The 14,887-nt window shown below is 37.6% G+C and overlaps 1 protein-coding gene across 1 annotated transcript in view; it reads left to right on the top strand.

Annotated features, from left to right (window-relative positions):
- The window catches only part of SKA2 (spindle and kinetochore associated complex subunit 2), a 34,132-nt gene extending 19,512 nt beyond the window's left edge, over nucleotides 1-14,620 (top strand). The window contains exons 3-4 of the mRNA XM_055090443.1: nucleotides 6,053-6,229; nucleotides 11,507-14,620. Coding sequence (XP_054946418.1) covers nucleotides 6,053-6,229; nucleotides 11,507-11,575 — 246 coding nt within the window. The 3' untranslated portion in view covers nucleotides 11,576-14,620. The remainder of the gene's footprint in view (nucleotides 1-6,052; nucleotides 6,230-11,506) is intronic.
- The last annotated feature ends 267 nt before the right edge of the window (nucleotides 14,621-14,887 follow it).

The raw sequence follows: 14,887 nt of genomic DNA on the forward strand, positions 1-14,887 counted from the left end.
TGGCATTAGTTCTAATGATTATATATGTATCAATGAACAAGAAAGTAAACATCCAGTAGCACTAACTTCTAATACTTCTACACAGTAAAATGGCAGTAAATATTCATTGAACATTACTATGTGCCAACCACTGTGATGTGTATTTGGAGACTGTCAGTAATTCTGTATAAAAGTCAACATTTTAAAATAGACTTTTAAAATAGACATAGGTAGATATAAAGATGCAGTAAACTACAGGCTTCTATTACCATGTTTATCACATTTGTTCGAGAAAGCTAATTTTGTTTTATTTTACAAGAATTTTCTCTGTAGATTCTTTTTTTTTTTTAATTTATTTATTTATTTTTGGCTGCATTGGGTCTTTGTTGCTGCCCGTGGGCTTTCTCTAGTTGCGGCGAGCAGGGGCTACTCTTTGTTGCAGTGCGCGGGCTTCTCGTTGCGGTGGCTTCTCTTGTTGCAGACGGAGCATGGGCTCTAGGCTCGTGGGCTTCAGTAGTTGTGGCACGTGGGCTTAGCAGTTGTGGCACATGGGCTTATTGGCTCTGCAGCATGTGGGATCTTCCTGGACCAGGGCTCGAACCCGTGTCCCCTGCATTGGCAGGCGTATTCTTAACCACTGTGCCACCAGGGAAGTCCTGTAGGTTCTTGTAAATTTAGTAACACAATTAATGGCATGTTTCCTTTTGTTTCTTTCAAAAGACTTAGTTGAGTTTTTTGCTCACATATTGGCTTTTCTTCTTCCTCATCACTAGCACTGTCATAACCAGAGCACTTCTTGTATATTTTTGTGAGCTACCAAAAGTGATCACCCACCTATAATAAATAAAACCCTAAAACGAATTGAAATGTTATAGGCACAAAATTAAATAAAGTGCAGAATAGTTTGCAAACACTAATAAAAGAACACGGTGGGGCTTCCCTGGTGGCGTGGTGGTTGAGAATCTGCCTGCCAATGCAGGGGACGCGGGTTCATGCCCCGGTCCGGGAAGATCCCACATGCGGCGGAGCAACAAAGCCCGTGAGCCACAACTACTGAGCCTGCGCGTTTGGAGCCTGTGCTCTGCAACAAGAGAGGCTGCGATAGTGAGAGGCCCGCGCACTGCCATGAAGAGTGGCCCCCGCTTGCCACAACTAGAGAAAGCCCTCGCACAGAAACGAAGACCCAACACAGCCAAAAAAAAATAAATAAAAAAAATAATTAATTAAAAAAAAAAAAAAAAAAAAAAGAACACGGTGGCTCCCAAGAAGTCAGTCACTCAAAACAGGCTGTGTGCACAATATTGTTTTCCTCTGTGGTGAGGTGCTAAGTCCTAAAATCACGTTTCCTGAATTAATCATTGCCATCTCAATTTTACTAGATCCAGTTACTGTCACAAAACATGTAGTATGGGTAATTGACTAACTACCCTATGTTAACTGTTAGCTCTATGGCTGTTTATTCCTTACACCTTATTCACCAATTCCTTCTTTTTTCCTAGTTTGGGAGATCATCAGGATTAGTTAACACATTTTTTTCCCCTATAAATTTGTATCAATATTTGGGGAATTCATTATTCTTATGGTTTATGTGTACAGTTCTCTGGTCAATTCACTACTGAGCTCCATTCTAAAGATCATTTATACTTGCCTGATCCCCTGCCATCTCACAGTTGATGTCCTCTACCCTCAAATCAATTTTCCTCCCAACCTGAAACTTATTTTTGTCAAATTAATTTTTATAAATAATTAGAAAAGTCACAGAAGTACATAGTTACAAACAGTAATTCCTTGTTTCACACTTTTATTTCAGCATCTTCTTGTATTTACCTCTATATTTCTAAGTAGTATGCTTGTATTGCTATTTTTCCTCTGATCTGAAATATCTACTGATTTCCTGATACAGACTATTCTAGTTCAAATACCAGCTCTGCATTGTGATCTTAGGCAAGTCACTTAACCTCTCTGTATTTAGTTTCCTCATCTATAAAATGGTTTATTACTACCTACTTTGTAGGTTAAGAGAGAATAAAATTATATATATACATAATGTGTTTAGAACTGTTTGGTCCAGAATATGTGATATATTTTAGCTGTTATTATTAATAACTTCCTGTTATTGAAGATTAAGATTAACGACTTTACTATCCATAAGTATCTCATCTTCACAATTTCTGGATATATCCGTTCAGTATTTGTTTATATTATTATGTCTTAGTCTGTTTTTGGGCTGCTATAACAAAATACTAGACTGGGTACTTTTTAAATAACAGAAAGTTATTTTCACAGTTCTGGAGGCTGGAAGTGCTAGATCAAGGTGCCAGCATGGTCAAGTTGGGGCCTTCTTTTGGGTTGCAGACTTTTGGTTGTATCCTTACATGGCAGAAGAGGAAGATCTCTCTAAGGCCTCTTCTATCAGAGCACTAATCCCATTCGTGATGGCTGTACCCTCATAACATAATCACCTCTCAAAGATCCCACCTCTTAATTCCATCACCTTGGGGGTTAGGTTTCAATAAATGAATTTTGCAGGGACACATTCAGATCACAGTAATTATGGCTCTGCAAATATTGCTTTTATCCAAGTCACGCAATATACTATGTTTGCTTTTCCTTTCTTACACAAGTTGTTTTTCTGGAGCTAATAATTGTTTTCTTTTCTTCCCCTTCAATTTTCTTAGTTTTTCTATGCATTTATCATTAATTCAGCCTCAGACTTTTCTACCAGAACTGTTAAACTCCTGTCAACATTGTCAGACACATCACATGATCCCTAAGTTTCATTTTCTTCCACATCCCTTGTGTGCTGTCTGTCCTCCTGCTCCAATCTAACCTTCGGCTCTACAGGCTTCCTGCATGTCTGGGAATTTCTTTACCATAATTTTGGTAATTCCCTTTGTTTTACTCCCTTTAGTTTGGATCATATATTTCACTCTTTGAGAGGTCAGATGTTTGAAAATGTATTTATTTAACCCTTATTTAATCCTTTAGTTGATGGATGGTTTGGTTGAGTATGGAATTCTAGATTAGAGATTATTTTCTCTTAATTTTAAAATCATTGTTTTGTGGTTTCCTAGCTTCCAGTGTTCTTGTTGAGAAATAGATGCCATTCTAATTCCTGATCCATTGTATTTGTCTTCCTTCTTATTTTATACCTTCCATCCCCCCCCACCCCGCCCCCAACTCCTGCATCACACCTATCTGTCTTGGAACTTTAAGAATATTTTATCTATGCTGTGAAATTTTATAATTATTTTATGATTATGATATAGGTCTTTTCATTAACTGTGCTGTCACTTGGTGGGGCTCTTTAAATATGAAACACGTGAATCTAAAGTCATATAACTTTTCTTACCTATATATTCATAAGAAAAGAAATCCTCTTTTGTGGCCTTTCCCATTACTGAAATATTGGACTTCCTGAATCTATCCTCTATTTTTCTTATCTTTTCGTTCAATTTTCATTTTTGTCTACTTCCCCTCTGCTTTTTAGGATATTTTTTTGACTGTATTTTCCAGTTTTTCTACTGTCAGTCTCTTAGAATATCTAGATACATTATGAGAAATGAAGGGTTAGGGTACAGGTCTCAGTGTCATTGGGGTGTTTACTGAGTAGATATCCCAAAAGGCATCTTAATATACACTATTTGCCAGACTATACATTTGGTGTCATCTATCATTTCTTTGCCCATATCAAACATACTATAAGTTTTCTTAACTTTTTTATGGTGTCTCTTTTGTCCTTTTCCTGCTTCTACTCTTCGTGCCATAGGTCTTGATCACTCTCTTCAGAGTTATTTCAACAGTCTTCAAGTTAGATTTTCTGTTCTTATTCATTCCTGTTAGAATCATCTTTATTTATCAATCTCCAAAGAAGAGGGGAGTACAGGGCCATGAACTGAGCCTCTGACTATAGCCATGAGGTAGGGTCCACGAAGGAGATACTTGAAGAGTGGGAAGATAACCAAGATAGTATAGTTTTATGGAAATCAAGAGTTCATTTTAAGAAGATTAGAATAGGAAAGAAATAAGGAGAGGCAAAAAGAGGGATATCAAAATTATAGAGCAAGTCTGACTTTTTGATTGTTTAAAATAATTTGGCAAAGGACTCTGGTCTATGGGGTCTTCTATTATTATTATTATTATTATTTATTTATTTTTGGCTGCTTTGGGTCTTTGTTGCTCTGCGCAGAGCTTTCTCTAGTTGCGGCGAGCGGGGGCTACTCTTGGTTGCATTGCGCAACCAAGAGTTCCCTGTGCACCAGGGAAGTCCCAGGGCTATTTATTATTAAAAGGCCTAGGAAGTGTATTATTATAGGACCTAGAAGGTTGGTGACAAATGGAGTAAGAAAAATGAAACTGGTTTTGAATCGCAACAGAGTCAAGAGAAGAGTTAATTTTCCCCTCAGTATAGGGAAAAATCTATATATATTTGAGGTCTGTATAGAGGGAGATATGGAAAGGTTATTGAAATATAGAAAATTTGAGGTTCTGGAGGATATGGGGAGGACACAACAATAATAGTGGTAGTGGGACTTCCCTGGTGGCGCAGTGGTTGAGAATCCGCCTGCCAATGCAGGGTACACAGGTTCAAGCCCTTGCCCGGGAAGATCCCACACGCTGCGGAGCAACTAAGCCTGTGCGCCACAATTACTGAGCCTGCGCTCTAGAGCCCAAGAGCCACAACTACTGAGCCCGCGTGCTGCAACTACTGAAGCCTGTGCCCCTACAGCCCGTGCCTCGCAACAAGAGAAGCCACGGCAATGAGAAGCCTGTGCACCGCAACCAAGAGTAGCCCCCGCTTGCTGCAACTAGAGAAAGCTCACGCGCAGCAAAGAAGACCGAATGCAGCCAAAAATTAATAAATAAAATAAACAAATTTATTAAAAAAAATAGTGGTAGTGTTAGGGGCTAAGTAAGGGTCAGAATGTCCATAGTGTTTTCATTTTCAATGAAAAGGCAGGAGTAGAAACTCCTAGATGGTTTCTGTCTTCTCAGTAAAGTAGTTGGGGTGAGGTCTTTTGCCAAGAAGGGGTGGATGGGAACGAGGGAGTAGAGAAAGTTTGGAATAGCTAGTATTGGAGGGTTTGCTAAGAAACCACCAGGGAATGAAAAGAATAACCAAGTGGCAGAAAGCACCCGGTTGAAATGTCTTTTATGGAATAGTGGTTATTTATATTCCAAAATGAATTTGAAAAACATGTAATTTATAAATATAGTTGCTTGAGTTGGCATGCATTTTGAATAGTGAGGTCAGTGAGTTGGTGCTCATACATACTTTAGCCCCATGACAGTATATTTAAGAATTTCAGGACTTCCCTGGTGGCTCAGTAGTTAAGAATCTGCCTGCCAGTGCAGGGGACACGGGTTCGAGCCCTGGTCCGGGAAGATCCCACATGCCACGGAGCAAATAAGCCCGTGCGCCACAACTACTGAGCCTACACTCTAGAGACCGTGAGCCACAACTACTGAGCCAGCGCGCCTAGAGCCCGTGCTCTGCAACAAGAGAAGCCACACAATGAGAAACCCGCTCACGGCAACGAAGAGTAGCCCTGCTCTCCGCAACTAGAGAAAGCATGTGTGCAGCAACGAAGACCCAATGCAGCCAAAAATAAATAAATTAATTAAAAAAGAATTTCATCATAAGTGGTTTCAAGTTGTCTTAGTCAACAAATCAAAATAGTTCCTTAAATCACCTTCTGTATAATAACATTTAGAATTGTATTTTAGAAGTATGGTGTAATTAATTATTGTGAGCTATACATAAAATATTACGTATCTAATGTGACCTTATTTGCTGTTTAATATTGCTGTTGTGTGTGTGTGTGTGTGCGCGCGTGCGCGTGCAGGGGAGGGGTTATTTCTGTGCCTAGGTTTTAAATTCCTAGAGAATAGGATGTAGGTCTTATACTTCTCTCTTTTATCCTTCCTCCCATCCTCTGTCCCATAGTTGCATAATTAAATACAGTGTTCTATTAAACGGATGGTAGAATGTGCTGTATATATTTTAATTCTTAAAAGAAGCTTAATTTTTCCTGTCCAGGTTTAATATATATTAATTTTTTTCCTGATGTAGAAAAATCCTGTTACACTCTTAAAGGAATTGTCAGCAATAAAGTCTCGATATCAAACTTTGCATGCACGCTTTAAACCAGTTGCTGTCGAGCATAAAGAGACTAAGAGACGCATTTGTGCTACTTTCAATAAGACTATGACCTTGATACAAGAACTACAAAAGCAAACAGACCTGAAGGTAATGCTTTCAATTGACCAGTTGGATTTGTAGAATTTTAATTCTGAATTTCTCTTTGAAAGGTAAATCCCCAGTAACTCTCATTTTGAAATTCAGCAGTTGGAACTGTTGATAGAAATGAGATTTTCCTGATTCCCTGAAGTATAATAGCTCTCATCTTCTTTATTTTATAAATTTAATTTATTTTTGGCTGTGTTGGGTCTTCTTTGCTGCGTGCGGGCTTTCTCTAGTTGTGGAGAGCGGTGCTACTCTTCGTTGTGCTGTGCAGCCTTCTTATTGCGGTGGCTTCTCTTGTTGCAGAGCATGGGCTCTAGGCACGTGGGCTTAGTTGCTCCGCAGCATGTGGGATCTTCCCGGACCAGGGATCGAACCCGTGTCCCCTGCATTGGCAGGTGGATTCTTAACCACTGCGCCACCAGGGAAGTCTCCCTCCTTTTATTTTAAAATGAGCAGGTGGACTTGACATGGTTAATGAAGAGGTATGCTGTCTTGGATTATGTAGCCATGGCAGAAGAGAACTCTTCCTAATACTTATTAAATCTACCAGTTCTGCTGGTTCCTGTAAGAACTAGTGAGACTGAGAAATCTACAAAGCATCTATACCAGTGACTTTTTTTTTAGTTCTCCTTTTCTTCATTTGGGTTGGTGGGCTTGGGTAAGCCTGACCTTCATCCTCTTCCTCCATTCTGCACCCCCTTCTCATTTACTGTAAGAATCTCATTTAGTGTAATCCTCTGTCACTGATGTGTAAAACTCTTTAGATATATTGGAGTAGGAAAATAATATGAACTGCTGACCTAGGCACTAAGATTTTGAACAACCAGTTGAAGAGTTGGTCACATTTTCATTTATAATGCAAAGGTGAGGGCTTTTGAAAGAAAAGATAGCCTAATGTAGATGGAATCATAGAGTTGAATTTAATTATCTGGACAAAAGATGTCCAATAGGTTTTAATTTCTGGTGCTAACTCCAATCGGTTAACTGGTAATACCTGCTTAGAATGCTGTATTAAGGAGCTGTGTCTGGGCATGGCAAAAAAGCTATCTGCTGTGGCACGCTGCTAGGGGCAGCATACATGGTATTTATTTGCCAAGTCTGAACTAAATTATGGCTTAAGCTACTTGAATTATAGGCTTGTAGCAAGAGTAGATCTCAAAGGTTGATTACCCAGGTTAATTTGATCAAGAATTCTTCATGTTACCAATGGAGGAAAAGAGAACAGTGCCTGGGTAAAAATCGTAAAATGACACCTTAAATGTATGTGTTATGTCACGGAGAAATGAATAGTGGAAGAGGGGAGGGCAGTTAAAAAGGGCACAGAGGGAATAAGGAGCAGGAATTTAAACACTATGGGTGGCATCACCTGCTAATAAATAAAATGCAAAACAGATGTAATAACCTTTATAAATAAAATCAAGTCACATATTCTTCATTGTACATGTGATCAGAGCCTGACAACAGAAGCACATAAACTTGTTCTAAGGAAACAAATCTTGAAGAGAGACTAAGAGTAGTTCTGGATGTATATATCAACATATATGTATAAAAATCCATGAATTTATTGAAGCACAATAAATTTGGGTGAGTAAAGAGAAAAATGATTTTTTGAATATTTACTAAAAATTGTCTCCGTTAGATACAATAAATAGATGGCATATTTCTGAGATTAAAAAAGTGGTACAGTGCTTCCCTGGTGGCGCAGTGGTTGAGAGTCCGCCTGCCGATGCAGGGGACACGGGTTCGTGCCCGGGTCCGGGAAGATCCCGTGTGCCACGGAGCGGCTGGGCCCGTGAGCCATGGCCGCTGAGCCTGCGCGTCCGGAGCCGGTGCTCCGCAACGGGAGAGGCCACGGCAGGGAGAGGCCCGCATACCGCAAAAAAAAAAAAAAAAAGTGGTACAGAAAAGTAGTTATGATAGTGATAGGGGATGTCAAATCATTTAAATATCTATAAAAGTCTTCATTTAGTTAAAAGAACTATCTGAAATGAGGAATAATTATATCAAAGCTAGGAAGCTAAGGGTTTTTACTTTGGATCAGATGATGACAAATAAGGAGAAATGACTGAAAGGCAGGTTATAAACCTTGAAAAACGAGATCATATTTTAGAATCAATGATAGCCAAGTTGGGAAATGTTGGATATAGTGGGTCTTGTACCCACTAGTTTAAAAATGAGATAGTAGTAGAAAGTTAAGAGAAAATTTTTATGATCAAAATGTGGAAGAAAAGGGAATGACATCCATAGAGAGTTATATAACCAAAATAGTTCTATGAGCCCAAAGTGTAAAGGACGTGTAAAGGATTTTCAAGTATAAAAAGAGGTATATTAGACATACGGTCAGAACTGTGAGAATAGTTAAAGCCAAAGGCTAGATTGAGCTGAGGATTCTGAAAACTTCTAAAATAACCAAAAAGGCTTTTAAAATTATTTTGGGAACATGAAGAACAAGAAAGGGATCTCTACTTAGGGCAAATGGTCCTTTGTTCATAAACAACAGAAAGCAAACAAAGTAAAACGGTTCAGTTATTATCTTGCTATGATTTTTATCAAGTTGAGTGGTTTTTCATTTGGAAGGATAGAAAATGTATATTTGAATTGATAATACTTAAAAAAATCTTGAATTGGTAATATTAAAAAATAAATAGGGAGATAAGAACAGAAAAGGAGGTGGAAGAAAGGGAATACATATTAATTTCCTGATCTTTTTAGTTGCTGTTAAGACACTGAGGTTTAAATATAGTTAATTGTAAAGGTGACCATCAAAAGAAAAAAAAAAGGACTAAACTTGTTCCAAATAGAAAATAGCAAAACAACCCCTCCCAAACAAAAGTACAGCAATGAATAGAAAATTAAAAAGGCATTAAAGATAGAATGTATGGTATTCCATAGATGCTCTGAAACATTTGTATTAAAGAAGAAGAATTTCTACACACTTTAGACTAGTTAACTCCTGGAAAAACTCTTTGAAGTTTTATTTTATAAACAGATGATCTGAAATCTCTTGAATTTCAGAGATCACAATGAGAAACATGGATTGATGGAGAACAAAGTCTTGCCAGAATAATGCCATTTCCTGTTTTTGAGACAGAAGAGGGAACTTCTGTTACTATTTGGGCTGCAGTAAGGCCTATGATTGTTTTTCATTTTATCCATGTGAACATTTTGGGCAAATGTTGGCTTGATAAACGAAACCAGGTGGGGTGTCCAATGGCCTCATGTGGCTATATAAATTAAAATTAAAAGTAATTAAATAAAATTAAAAATTCAGTCCTTCATCTACTGATTGGACAGTGCAGATACAGAATATTTCCAGCATCAAAGCAAGTTCTATTGGACAGCGTTGCCCTAGAGATTCTGATTCTGTAGGTATGAGGTGTTCCAGATTTGGCAGTCTCTCTAGAGATGACCTATATAGTTAAGCAGATTTGTAACTATTTGAGTGATTCTTCAGGTCCTACCTCCTATTATTTCCTCATTAACCCTATGTTTCAGCTAGCCTGTTTGTTGGTGCTCTGTGAAAGCCCCTTACAACTTGCCTTCGGCTTCTCTTCTTTTTCTTTTGTTTTTGTTTTTGTTTTTGCGGTACGTGGGCCTCACTGTTATGGCCTCTCCCGTTGCGGAGCACAGGCTCCGGACGCGCAGGCTCAGTGGCCATGGCTCACAGGCCCAGCCGCTCCGCGGCATGTGGGATCTAACCGGGCCGGGGCACGAACCCGTGTCCCCTGCATCGGCAGGCGGACTCTCAACCACTGCGCCACCAGGGAAGCCCCTCTTCTTTGTTTTTTAATATATAAATTTATTTACTTATTTATTTTTGGCTGCGTTGGGTCTTCGTTGCTGAGCGTGGGCTTTCTCTAGTTGCTGCGAGCAGGGGCTACTCTTTGTTGCAGTGCACAGACTTCTCATTGCGGTGGCTTGTCTTGTTGCCAAGGGCGGGCTTCAGTAGTTGTGGCTCGCGGGCTTTAGGCGCAGGCTCAGTAGTTGTGGTGCATGGGCTTAGTTGCTCTGCGGCATGTGGAAATCTTCCCAGACCAGGGCTTTAACCCGTGTCCCCTGAATTGGCAGGCAGATTTTTAACCACTGGGCCAACAGCGAAGTCTCCTTCCCTTTGCTTTTGCTGCTCCTACCTGCTTTTGTGAATTCTGTTCGCTGGTTATTTTCTCAGCATCTGTTCTCTCTTCCTGCCTGAAAGATTACTGACTCTCTTGAGATGTGTGCCATTCCTCAGACTGAGGCCTGAGCTAAAGTTGCTGCTATCCTCAGCTTCAGGGGGTGTGCCTGATTTGCAAGCGTAATGGATATTCCTTTAACTAACATTGGTTCAGGAATAGGTTTGTAACCCAAATTACATATGAGGAGGGAAAGTCTGAAAGTAGGAAATTAGGAGGAATTTCCCCACTGCTGAGAGACCCCTGGGAAGAGAAAGCTTTACTTCTTCTAAACATTGTGTACAGATGTGATACCTAGCACCGCTAGAGCCACTTTCCTGTCAGCTTGAGGATAAAGCCACCATCAAGGATATCAGAGCTGTTAGATGGAAAAAACTGAGTCCTTACATTGTTTAGCATAAACCAGCTCTGAAACCTGCCCTTCTTCTGTATTTATTGTGCAATGATAATACATTTTCTTGTTTACCCCTTTTTTTTTTTTTTTTTTTTTTACCCATTTATCCATTTTCAAATGTGTCTCTATTACTTGCAGATAAAAGCATCTTAATTATCCTTCAAAATTTAACCCAAATCTCTACTTATGAAGAAACTTCCAGACTATTTTTGTTCCCACTTCTTTTTCAAAGTACTTTTAGAATATGCTGTTCAAATGTGACTTCCTTGGTTCTGTTAAATTACTGTCCTTAAATTGTTTGATTTCTTGGTCTTGTTTCTTCAATTTAATTGCAAGTTCTTTGGAAACTCAAACATCAAAGTAGCTTGTATATAGATAGCCAATATGTAATTTTTTCCTTGCCTTTCTAAATTTGTGATTACATACATAGTATGAACTTATGGAAACATTTATTGGTGTAAGAAAGCAGAAATTAATTTAGCAGTGTTTAAAGATTTTTTTAATTTAAAAAAATTTATTTTATTGAAGTAGAGTTGATTTACAATGTGTTAATTTCTGCTCTTCAGCATAGTGATTCAGTTATATACATTCTTTTTCATATTCTTTTCCATTATGATTTATCACAGGATATTGAATATAATTCCCTGTGGTATACAGTAGGACCTTGTTGTTTTAAGGGTTTTTGAAATAAAGATTTTGTCATTTGTTTTGTAGCTGTTACCACTGACTGAAGAAGAGAAAACTGCGGCAGAGCAATTAAGAGCTCACATGTCAGACTTATGATGAAGAAATGGACTTGCAAAAGGGAACTCTAATGGGGAAGAGATCAATTCCAGAGAGATTTAGGAAGCTGTCTTGTTAGCATTTGATGACTGTGTTGGGGGGATGACAAAGGAGATTTGGCTTGGGTTACGGGATAGTGATGCCTTCCACAGAGAGGGGAATACGAGAAGAAGGGCAGATATTGTACTCATAATGTTCAGCCAGAGGGATGGAATGGAAATAAAGAGAGTTAAAAATATATATGCATATACACTTAGTCTTGTAATTTCAGGCAAGTAAGTCTCAACACCATTTTGTATGTTTTTGTATAATCAGGATAACACAGATGTCCTGGCCTACTGTAAAGGAAAATTATGTACTATCAGTCAGTCAAATGTGAATGAACATGCTTTGGAAATTAAAGGATAGAAAAAAAATTTGTATTATGTTATACATATGTATATAATTTTATTATTGAAAATTCTGATTGCAGATGTGGTCATATTATTGGTGGGACTGCTAATGTGTGACTTAACAGTCTTGCATAAAACCTAATTTAGTAATAAGCTGGCTTTTCTGTGACAGCCTCACTTTTTTGTCCTATTCCTTCTTCCTGCTAATGTTGAGCAGCATGAGCTCTGCTTTCAAACGCTGTTTTAGATTGTCCCTGTTATACTTCAATACTACCTTTGTTCTCCTCTGGTCTATATTACTGTAATTGTTCATTCTACTGTATATGAAAGCTAAGAAACTGAAATGAGAGGATCACTGGCAACCGCTACTTGCCAGTTTGTTTTGTGTGTGTGTGCGTGCGCGTCAACTTCCCTATTTATTAAAAAAAAGAAAAAAACTAATGGCAAGTAAATATGAAAGTAAATCATGGTATATCTATACAACAGAAGGTCAAGTTACCAGTAAATTATTACTGTTAATGTTCTGGGAAATGCTAAAGCTATGCTAAATAGGTAAGAGGAGAAGCAGATATTGTAGCTTTGTCATCAAGATTGGGCTTTGGACTCATACCGGATATGTAAACACAGGTTTTAAATTCTAGCTGTATGACCCTGAGCAAACCACTTGACTTGTGTGTGTCAGGATGTCTGGAAGCACAATAAGATGGTAAAGTATTAGGGTTTGATATTTAGTAATCCTTCAGTAAATATTTCTATATATGTCATAAAAACAAGGCATTGAAAGATTAGGACAATTGTATCAAATGTTAGTTTTACAGGTTATAGAATTATACTTTAATGTAATTTTAAAAGCATTTTTTTCTGTTATGTTATTAACAAACTTATAATAGCTGACAGACAGGGTTGGAAGAGTAGCGTCAGTTAAAATTGTCTTGTCTCTTCTGAATATCTGGAGAACAGAAAGTAACCCCCCCCTTTTAAATTACAGATAAATAAGTCACACCTTAGTAACAGATATTATTTTTCTTCAGTACTCAGGCAATTAATATTGAGGAAGTTCCTGTCATGGTATGGCTCTGGGATGTGATGGTGATGGTGGGATTGAAAAATGGTGGTATCATGAAGAGGTCTTAACAAGTTACTGGTGTTAAAGGGTTTTGCTTTCAATCAGAAAAAAAACTAGATTGTACTGTTTTTCCTCTATGACTTCCCTCACAAGTTACCTTCTAAATGGTGGTTCTTCCCCTCATCCCTCTTAAAATTGCTCTTGTTTATATAGTCATTTATTTCCCAAGGTTCATTTATTGCCCTTTTGGGGAATGATTCCCAAGTATAACTTATTTCACTAGACCTAGATCCAAATTTCCAATAAAAACCTCTGCCTGAATATTCAAATTGAACATGTCCAGAATATTTAACTGATTTTCTTATTTTGTTAACAGCAACTATTCTGTTAGCTGGAATTAAAGTTTGCATCCCTTTATCTTCTTAGTTAATAAAATCTATAATTCTATAATCTATAATTCTTTGAAATCTATAATTCTTTGAAATGTTTGTTGTATCCAACCTTCACTTTACCTTCACTCTTACTACCTAATTTAGACCTTTTTTATTTCTCATCTGGATAATTGTTTTCTCCTATGTGACTACTAGTGTTTTTATGTCTTAAGTTGTGATACAAATTAATTTTAATTAGGTTGTATTTTAAATTCAACTTTAATTTTAAGAAATTAAAAAAATATAAGTATGCTTATTCTCCCAAATAACTGCAACTTTTTCAGATGTTTCTACATGTATACAAATTAAAAAACATTTTAAACAAAAATAGGCTGATACCATACACTGTACTGCAGCTGCACCTTTTTTTTATCTTAAATATATTTTTGGTATCTACATATCATTCTTTTGAACAGCTGTATATATGAATTTACCATAATTTTTACCAGTTCCTCTTTTATAGGCGTTTAAGCTGTATAATACACAAGTTAGGAGATTTGGAGGGTGGGTAAAGGAGGACGGCAAGGTCAGCCTTTCCTTAAGGAATTCTAATAGAGCACATGACAGGTTTCTCAACGACACACAGCAGTTTAGCATCCTGCCAACTAAATTCCTTTTTTGCTTGTTAGCCAGAATCTGACTTAGTGCTTGAAAGCAATGACCCCTAATTAGTTGTACGGGTTTTCTAATTTTCCACTGTTATGAACTATTGCAATAAATCTTTAAACATTTTGGGGCTCTTGGGCAAATATATCTATTAGTACAAGAACCTATTTTAATATTTATCATACATTGTAATTTTACCTATTTGCTTTCTGCTATGCTGGGTTGCAAAGACCACTTCTCATTACCCTTTGAATCCCAAGTAGTATAGTACTGTGTTTCACAAGTAACTTTTTAAATTGGGGTAAAATTCACATACCATAAAATAACAATTTGCCATTATTAAAATGTACAACTGAGGGCATTTTCGTATAAAAGATGTGCAACTGTCACCTCCATGTAGTTCCAAGACCATAAATAATTTTTGCTGAATTTTTTCAGGCACAATTATTCCTAAATTATATCTTTGTACATGGCTCATGTAGTTTAAAAAAATTGTTATGCCCACTACTTATAAGAAAGTCCAAATGCTTTTCTATTTAAGAAATTCTTCCTAGATAACTGTTGATTCTCTTCAGGTGCATTCAATTTCGGTTAAGTGTAACAGTTGTTTGCAATAAACTGGAAAGGAAAAATTAAACTCAAATTAAGAATTTGATGTACGTCCTTTGCCTCACACCTTCGATTTCTGTAATCTTTAAACATTTCTTACGCTAGAAAATTGGAGAAAGCAGACGCCAATATGGGAAAGCTGAATACAGCTGATACTCTTGCACTTTCCACAGTCTCATGGCGATAGCTCACCTCAAGCCCCAATCAA

Source organism: Physeter macrocephalus, chromosome 14 (assembly GCF_002837175.3).
Source record: "Physeter macrocephalus isolate SW-GA chromosome 14, ASM283717v5, whole genome shotgun sequence".
NCBI lineage: Eukaryota > Metazoa > Chordata > Mammalia > Artiodactyla > Physeteridae > Physeter > Physeter macrocephalus.